Here is an 8,337-nt window from a genome sequence, read left to right as displayed (position 1 = left end):
TAAAATTAGGTGTTAAAATAGGCATTTACGCATAGTTACAGAGAGGGTCTGGCACTTGGCTGTCGTGAGCAGGATGGGTGTTCAGCACTTTATGGTGTTTGTGGGTGATCTCGCAGTGGTGGGAGGTAGCAAAGAGTGCAGTTAGGTGGACTGAAAGCCTTTGGTGCTTTTCTGGCTTTCATTTTAACAGAAGACATGATGTTGACTACTGATATTTGGCCTCTGCTTGGGCAACAGGCTGATAAAACCAGCCTGTCCTCCTCTAGACAGGAAGGTGGTGTGTTCTGGTAGCTGACAGAGACATGCCTGGCTTGGCTGTGTTCAGTGCTTCCCTTAAAGCACAAGAGGAGCTGTGTAAAGGAGTCTTAGGGTGTAATTAAACAAGAATTCTTACTACCTGGAAGAAGGAGAGAAGCTATGGTAGAGCCACAGCAGTTGAGCTGAAGTGTCTGAAGATCTGGAGATGACTGGTATGGAGTTTGAGTGTGACTTTCCAGCAGAATCTACTGTGGAGGACCAGTCTGCTCCCAGTTCTTGAGGGCCTGTTGGTGGCAACCTGTAGAAGGGCATTGGGCTTCTGCTGCTCTGGGGGTGTCATCCTGGTCCGAGATGTCCTCAGATAAAAGCACAGGCTGCTTCTGTGCTGAAGGCCTGGCTGATTCTTTGTACACAGTGCCTCCTTTGTGGAGACGCTAGAGAAATGGCATTTGTCTAAGCAGTGGAAGAAAACATGGCCTGTGCTGTGTTATTTGAGCTAATCTTGCTTGATTTAAGGCTGTGTACAAGCTGAGGATGAAATGGTGCTGGGAAGAGGGAAGAGGTCCAGGAAACAACAAATACTCATGGAGAGCTAGCAGCATTTTGCACTTCAGGCTCTTCTGGGGCTGAAATTCAAACTGATGAAACTGCCCAGTGTTCCCCCCTTTCTGTGGGGAGAGGCTGTCCTCTTCTGATCCTCTAGTCCCTGAGATTCCCAGGGGATGTGGAGGCCTGACAAAATGTGAGTGGGATGCTTATTTGCTGGTGACAGTTTGCTTCTGTCACTGCCTTATTTCCACCTGGAACACCAAAAAATGCCATCTTTCTCTTTGCTTCAGCTTGTAATGGAGTGAGTTCCTTTCCAGGAAATCTGGATTTTGGAGGCCATCGGGTCAGAATTTCTCAGATCTGCTCCTGATCTTGCCTCAAACAGGCAGAGCAATGGCTCAGGTATCCAACCCAGGATGCTTCTCTGCCTAGATTTTGGAATAGCTCCAGACTTCTGCTCGAGTGACTCTACCTTTCCCAAGACTCTACCAGTTCGTGCTTTCCCTCAGGTCATTCTCAGGAGCACAGGACATGGAAATGTCACCACAACCACCTCCATCTTGACCCTTTCAAAGCCCTTCTCCAGCACTTGGCATCCTTGCCTTGCCTGGGAGTCAGCAACTGTGTGCAACCATGAGTAAGGCCTTCTGCTGGAGTGGTGAGGCTCTGCCAGACTGGTGTGGCTGTAACCTTTCACCTGTCTGGCTTTCTTTAAGTGTTCAATCTGATGAGATGACATCAGCCTCTTTCATCCCTTGCTGCTCTAATTGCACTGCAGCAGACAAGCATGGAAAAGAGCATCCAGCTTGGGAGTTTTGTCCTTGCTGTCCTGTACTTTCTTGCCTTCTCAGATGGGAAATCTGGAAAAGCCTCCATCCGTTCTTGTGCTTTTCCACCTTCCTTGTCCAGCAGATGCTGAGCATGTGCCCTCTGCCTCAAAGGGACAGCTGGTAAGGGGTTGCTTAAACTCAAAACTGCTCCATCCCATAGCTGATGATTCCCATGGGCCCTGTGGTTTCCGAATGAACAGGTGGCCATGCCAGCAAGTGGCTATTCTAGGAAATCAGGGTACATGGGAGTTGTGCCCTGTGTTTATGATGGCATAGGATGGTATCAGTTTAGTGGGAATGGTGAAAGATCCTTCTCACAGATACTTCCAGCTTTTTCTCTGAAGGGTGGGTGGGGCTATGAGCACTTGTTATGGGGTGTAGTCCCAAAATAGTCTGTGCTCTGCTCTAGCACTTGCCACTGAACAGCGGTGGTGAGAGAAGGAATCTGTCTGTGGATGCTCTTGCAACTGCGGGCTGTGCTCATGTCAAGGCAGGACGTGGTTGTGTCTTATATCTGGAGAGCCCAGGCTCATGATTTCTTTATGGAGCAAAAGAGACTTTGATTCCATCAGACAATGAGAAGTTTGATTGTTCTGGATCTTTCAGACCTGTTGTGAATGACTGTACCAAAACCAAGCTGCAGTGTGATCTGAGGCTTAATGTGAGGACTGTGGTTGTGGCTTGTACAGGTACTGAAAGTGGGCCTTAGAGCCATCTGGGACCTGGTGACTTGTCACCTTGTCACCTCTTAGCAGCTGTGACACCTCCAGTACACCTTCTAAGGCTGAGTGTGTTCACTAAACCATGCTCTGAGAACATCCGTATAGCAAGTTCAATTTCTGGGCTTGGTGATGGGAGCAAGGTATTCACTCTTATGAAATATATCTACTTGTCACAAAAACAAAAGGTCTGTCACTTTTCTCAGCCTTGCCTTCTTCCCAGTTCTGGTGCTGATGTGAACCAAGGACTTGTGGTTCCAGAAAGACAAGGGAATATTGCTGAACTGTTATAAAAGGCTTGCTTTGGAGCAAATGTTCAGTCTCTGGGCTAGCAGAGCCCTCTGTTAGCAGGACTTCTGGGGCTGGTCTCAGCTAGGAACTGAAGGAACTGTGCAGTCTGTAAGGGTTGCTACTAGCAACTTGGTGTAATGCACCTGTTTGAGGGCAGGGGTCTGTATTTCCTATTTTTGTGAAGAATAGGACTACTTCTGAGCTTTCTGTGCTGGTTTCTTCACAGCAGAATCCTTTACATCAGCTGTCCTTGGGCTTTGAAACCAGCAGAGTTAGTCCAGCACTGAAAACCTTGAAAGATCACCTTGTCACGATGCACACGGGTTTGTGTCCACCACGGCTGGTGTAACTGACTGACACAGCCCTTGTGAAGAAAAAGCAACCTTCAAATGAGTTACATCTTAACTAAAAGCACTGTAAACTAAGCGATGCCTTTTCTCTTCCTGAACTTAGAGGACTGAGTAGTAGGGGTCTAATAAAAGTGTAAGGCTGATGCCATGGTCTCCCTCTGCTTTTTGTGTCAGCAGTCCAAGCGTGAGTCTCAGGTTGCCATTGCACTCTTAACCCTGAGACAGCTTTGTGTGCCTTAGTCCCCAGGATTCAGGGCCGTAGGGGATGGTTTCTGGGAGATTTTCTTGCCCAGGGCTGCTATGGAAGCCAGCAGTGTCTTTCTGTTAGCTGATGGCCTTTTCCTGTGCAGCTGAGGGACTGTTGTCACCCAGGGTCACCAGCTGGAGTACAAGCCAGGGACTCTGGTTTGCTCTGCTGTTCGTAGGCTGTGGTTACAGACTGCTCTTCTGGGAGTCAGCAGCAGTACGAACAGCCCTAATAGATTTTTGTGCTGTGCAATGGGTGCTGAACCAAGAGGTTTTTCCCAGCTGGGTGTCCTTGATTTCTGTTTTGACTTTCCCAAAGTGCTTGAATGTACCCTACAGGCAAACTAGGGACAGAGGAGGATGTAGGGGATTTTTTCTGTTTTGGAAGTCGCCACGTAGTCTTTCCAAAGCCCAGGTTTCCTGTGACCCAGATGAGTTTTGGGGCTCAGAGTAGACTATGCCACACTTGGGTACTTGTCTGGACTGGAATGGCCCAGGACAACAGGGCAGAGGGCTTCAGAGACTGCTCAGCCATGGGGGTTGGATACCTCCCTCTGCTGAAGTGCCACATCTTGTTCCTCACTTCTAAGAGCTTCTTGAGTTCATTCTCCCTCAGACTGGGTGAGAGGAGCCAGATGGTGAAACTTGCTCTCAAACAGGGTTGCTGAAGCTGTCCAATCCTCTGTAGGAGGACTTACAAATGCTTGAAACTACTGTAATGGATCAGACAACCTCAACTCCCAAAATGTCTCTGGAAATCCTCTTGGCAGGAGTCCGATTCCTGAAGTTTGAGTGCTGTTACTACCTCAGTGCTGGCTGGAAGGTAGGAGCCAAGAAATCCCATCAGAAAAGCAGCTGATTAAGGGTTCCTTGTAAGACACGAGTGATCCTTTGCTGCAGCCACACTCTGGAAGCTGACAGGGAGGACTCCTTGCAGAAGCAGTGAAACCTCCACACCTATGCAGTGATCCCACCATGGTCTTGTGCTCACCCCACAAGTAGATGTCTGCTGGATCTGGCAAGATGGCTTTTTACATCTTCCCAACTTTCTTCAGCGTCTCTGATCAGGACATGAGCTTTTAAACCAAATGTGACTTCAGCTCTGGGATCCTTCCTGCTGGGGTCTGTACCAGGATCTGCATTTTTCACAGGACAGAACCCAGTTCCTGCTGTAGCTGTGCTGGATCAGCGTGTGAAGAACTGATCCTTGTGCAACTTTCATCTTGAGTCTTCTAATCCCTTGTGTGGTGAGGAGGTTCACTGAACCCAGATCCACTCTTAGACAAGTGTGTGTTTCTTTGAAAAGTGAAACAAATGGCAGTCAGTTATTTGCAGGTTAATACACTTATCTGTCAAATGTGCTGTGCAACTCTGCAGGCTGGGCCTTCTTCCTCTGGAGGACTTCATACACCTCAGAGTCACTTTTTGGGTGTATTTGGCCTATAAACTTCAGAGTGGGGGAGCTGTGAGCTCCAAATGCCTGTTACAGCCTGCAGGTCCATAATCTAATACCAGAGGGCTATTTCAGATCAGCTATTTGTCTTGCTAAAGCACAGCAGCTGAAGTGGCCTTCTCTAATAAGGGAATCAAGCCTGATTGAGGTCCTAAAAATACGCAACAAAGAACATTGGCAAAGTAGATGTATTTTTGAATGTTCTTAGTGGCTGCTGAGTGCTAAACTCCCTGCTTTTCTTTAAGTCCTTAGGTGTAGTGTTAAAATTCTTGTCACATTGGATATTAAATATGTTTGCCTGTTGGACACCTGCATTTGGGCTTGGCTCTTGCAAGAAAGAGTAGTGGTCTTTCTAGCAAGTAGATTAAGTGCAAGACTTGGTGCTAATAGATAATTTGGAGTCCTTCAAGATGTCCAACTGGATGCTGGCTCCCCTGTTGTATAGATCTTAAACTGTAAAGAAGAGCTGTAGGTCATGTGAAGTAACACTGTGCAAATCTTTCCCCTAGGTCATATTCAAAGTGAAATGTGCAGCTGAATTCAACAAGTACAAGTAAGTTATACTTTTCTAACATTACCTTCAAAGCTCATTTAAGGTGACCTCACATTGCAGGGCTGGGAATGGGATCTTCAGACCCCAAAAAGTGAGCACAGCTAATGCTGTACCTATGGTGTGCCTTGGGGCAGGACTGGGAGCTTCAAGGGTACCAAGTAAGCTAAAGCATATCCTGTGTGCCTCCATACATGTTCTCAGCATTCCAGTACCAGTGCTGTCAGCAAACTGGGTGAACTCGAGGTCATTCTGAGCTGTCCCACCCCAGGAAAGATCTGCAGGACAAGACTTGAGCTGTAGATGGGACCTCTGTTTGTGCAGCCTGGGTGCTTCCAGGCTATTTCCAGGGAAACCCACAATGGAAAATGCAAGCTCCAGTGGCTTTCAATAACGAAGTTGCAGTGGTTGTGATGACTCATAGCTTATTGACTGGAGTTAATGCAGAGCTAGAGCAACACTTAAAATCTGCAAGATAAGAAGCTGACTGTCGGAAGATGAGTCTTGTAACTCATGACTACTTATGCTGCTCATGCATTATGAGAGCAGCTCAAACAAACACTCTGCAGCCTTGGGTTGTCAATACAACTACTGAAACTTGCTGGGATGTCTGATCTGCATAGCAAGCAGAGCACTGGGCATACTGGAAGGTACTCTCCCCTGATGAGATGGGGGAGAGGGTGGAGAATGACCCTGAATTATCTGACTTGAACTCTTTTTTTAATCCCCTACTGTCTCTCTAGGGTCCTGTTGTATCTGGGCTCCGTATTTACCAGCCTCCTTTTCTTAGTTGTGAACTTAACTTGTGCAATGTTAATCCACGGCGAGGTCTCGGAGAACCAGCTGAAGTGGATGGTCCTTGCCCGCGCCCTAGTCAATGACAGCCTCTTCATCCTCTGTGCCATCTTGCTGGCTTGCTGCATGTGCAAACTGGGAAAGATGTCTTCAGCGAATGTCTACCTCGAGTCCAAGGTAGGTAAACACCTTGTGAGCTGCACAGTCATCAGCTGGATTTTCAACTGGATCTGTGTGCTTAGAGCAATGCTGACCTGGTGGCACCTGAGCTACTCTTGCTCAAATATTCCTTCCAGTGTGGAGGTGGCAGCTCTGGGACTCCTCCCTGCAGAAAGTGCATGCTTCTGCTGCAGGAATGAAGTGCCCTGCAGGTTCCAGAGGAACACGTTGTCTGCAGCTTTGCTGGCACAGCAGGAGACTCATGAGCTGCTTATGCTTTCAGGTTTTAGTAGTATAATTTAGGGTTTGACTGGAAGAGAGGCAGCAGATGCAGTTTCTGCAGTATATTGTCACTAAGGACAGTAAAGTCTGCACCATATTATCTCTGGCAGCTGCATAACAACTCTCTGCAAAGGGGGACACCCCAGCAGCCCAGCTTTAGCTGTGTGCTTGCTTGAGCCAGAGGCAGTGCTCACCTGTCCCGGATGAGATGAGCATCTTGGAAGAGGAGAGGTTGCTGTAGGTCCTGCCCTATGACAGGACAGTTATGGGTCTAAATGTGCACAACTCTTATCAAGCAGAGCTCACCTGTCCCGGATGAGATGAGCATCTTGGAAGAGGAGAGGTTGCTGTAGGTCCTGCCCTATGACAGAAGGACAGTTGTGGGTCTAAATGTGCACAACTCTTCTCAAGCAGATAGGAAAGTGAATAACCCACCAGCAGTCTCCTTAGTGTGGCAGTGGGCTGCAATTAAGTGTGCACTTGAGCTGCCTCCTCTTCTTCTGGGAAGCCGTATCACTGCTATCAAAGGTGGTGCTTCCAGTGTGGGCACTGGTGAGAAGGGCAGATGGCAGGCTCTTGATGAGGTAAAACTTGAGCATGTGAGCACAGTCAGGCTCAGGGAAGCCAGCTCCCTGGCTCTAGCACTTTTAAGCTGCTGTTTCTTCCCAGTAGTACAGCTTTTCACCCCATGCTCTGAATAGTGGCTCTCCAAGTGTCAGAAAGTGGAGCATAGACCTTATTTCCAATGTGTCCTTCATCAGGTGAATCTATAGGGGTTTAAAGTGCTTCTGTGCCTGGCTCAGGTGAGAGGCTGCCTAAAGTGTAGAGCTCCTGGAGGCTGTTGGATGCCTCTGACCCCTCTCAGGAAGAGGGTGACGAGAGTGACAAGCCACCTTACAGCAGACACAGACATTCTGGATCCAGACAACTGCCTTGCATTGCTGGTGGCATCTCCTTGCTCCTTAGCAGGCCATCTACACAACTGCTCCTTCTCTTAGAGAGGGCAACTGAGTGAAAGCTGAAAGGGCTCCCAGAGCTGCGCTGTCAAGGCTGAAGCTGAGGCTTTCTGTAGGAGAAGTCTGGCTCTCCTGAGCAGCAGAAAGCATCAGTGGTTACCCAGAAGCCAGGGTGTGTGGGCCATGGGCAGTGGGGAGTGGCTCCTGTGACAGCTGTCCTCAGAGCCTGCAGGTTGCAGCCAGGTGATCTGAAGTGAGACAGAGGAACCATGACTAAGCTGCAAACCTGCATGGTCCAGGTATCCAGCTCTGACTGGCTCTGGACACTAAGTAACTTGTCAAGTGTACTCAGTAGCAGTTGAAGAACACAGTAACTTCCTCTAGTTGGTGCCTGAGGCTGCCTATAGGTCTGTGCTTTGGTACAACGTGCTCTGGAGAAGCCTGCTCTTGGGTTGAAGACTCAATGTGACTGTCTGGTAAAGGTCTCTTGCATTCACATGCTGTCTCCCTTCCCTCCCTTGGAGGCATCCTCTGACGTTGCATTGTGGCTGAGCTGCAAAAAATAGGGTGGGGATGAGCAGAAGGGTTACACAAATTCCTGAAAAGGGCTGTCCTACCTCCTGAACTCTAGCTGTGAACCTGCTGACTCAATGCAAGGCTGGAGGGGCCTGGTGAGGCTGCTGTGGCCTCTGAAGGTAGGAAGCTTCGAGCTTTTTGACACTTGAGGAGGAGGCTGTGTTACTGAACTGCTGCCAGATCCCACACTGTGGTCCTTGTCAGCTGGAGGCTCACTTCACCAGCCTTTCTGCCTCTTATTCTGCTGTCCTGAATACCCAGGGCTCAGCTAACAGCACCAGAGCAGGCTGCCTTCTTGTGCTTTGTTGGCACAGGACTTTGTT

At 48.7% G+C, this 8,337-nt stretch overlaps 1 protein-coding gene across 1 annotated transcript in view; it reads left to right on the top strand.

The window, feature by feature from the left end:
- Positions 1-3,988: 3,988 nt before the first annotated feature.
- Positions 3,989-8,337, top strand: part of GPR137C (G protein-coupled receptor 137C) — a 7,047-nt gene continuing 2,698 nt past the window's right edge. Inside the window, exons 1-3 of the mRNA XM_010193454.1 lie at positions 3,989-4,066; positions 5,206-5,249; positions 5,990-6,218. Coding sequence (XP_010191756.1) covers positions 3,989-4,066; positions 5,206-5,249; positions 5,990-6,218 — 351 coding nt within the window. The remainder of the gene's footprint in view (positions 4,067-5,205; positions 5,250-5,989; positions 6,219-8,337) is intronic.

This window comes from Mesitornis unicolor, unplaced genomic scaffold (genome assembly GCF_000695765.1).
Source record: "Mesitornis unicolor isolate BGI_N332 unplaced genomic scaffold, ASM69576v1 scaffold15201, whole genome shotgun sequence".
Taxonomy (NCBI): domain Eukaryota; kingdom Metazoa; phylum Chordata; class Aves; order Mesitornithiformes; family Mesitornithidae; genus Mesitornis; species Mesitornis unicolor.
The sequence above is the reverse complement of the archived record's forward strand: the minus strand, read 5'-3'. Positions and strand labels throughout refer to the sequence as shown.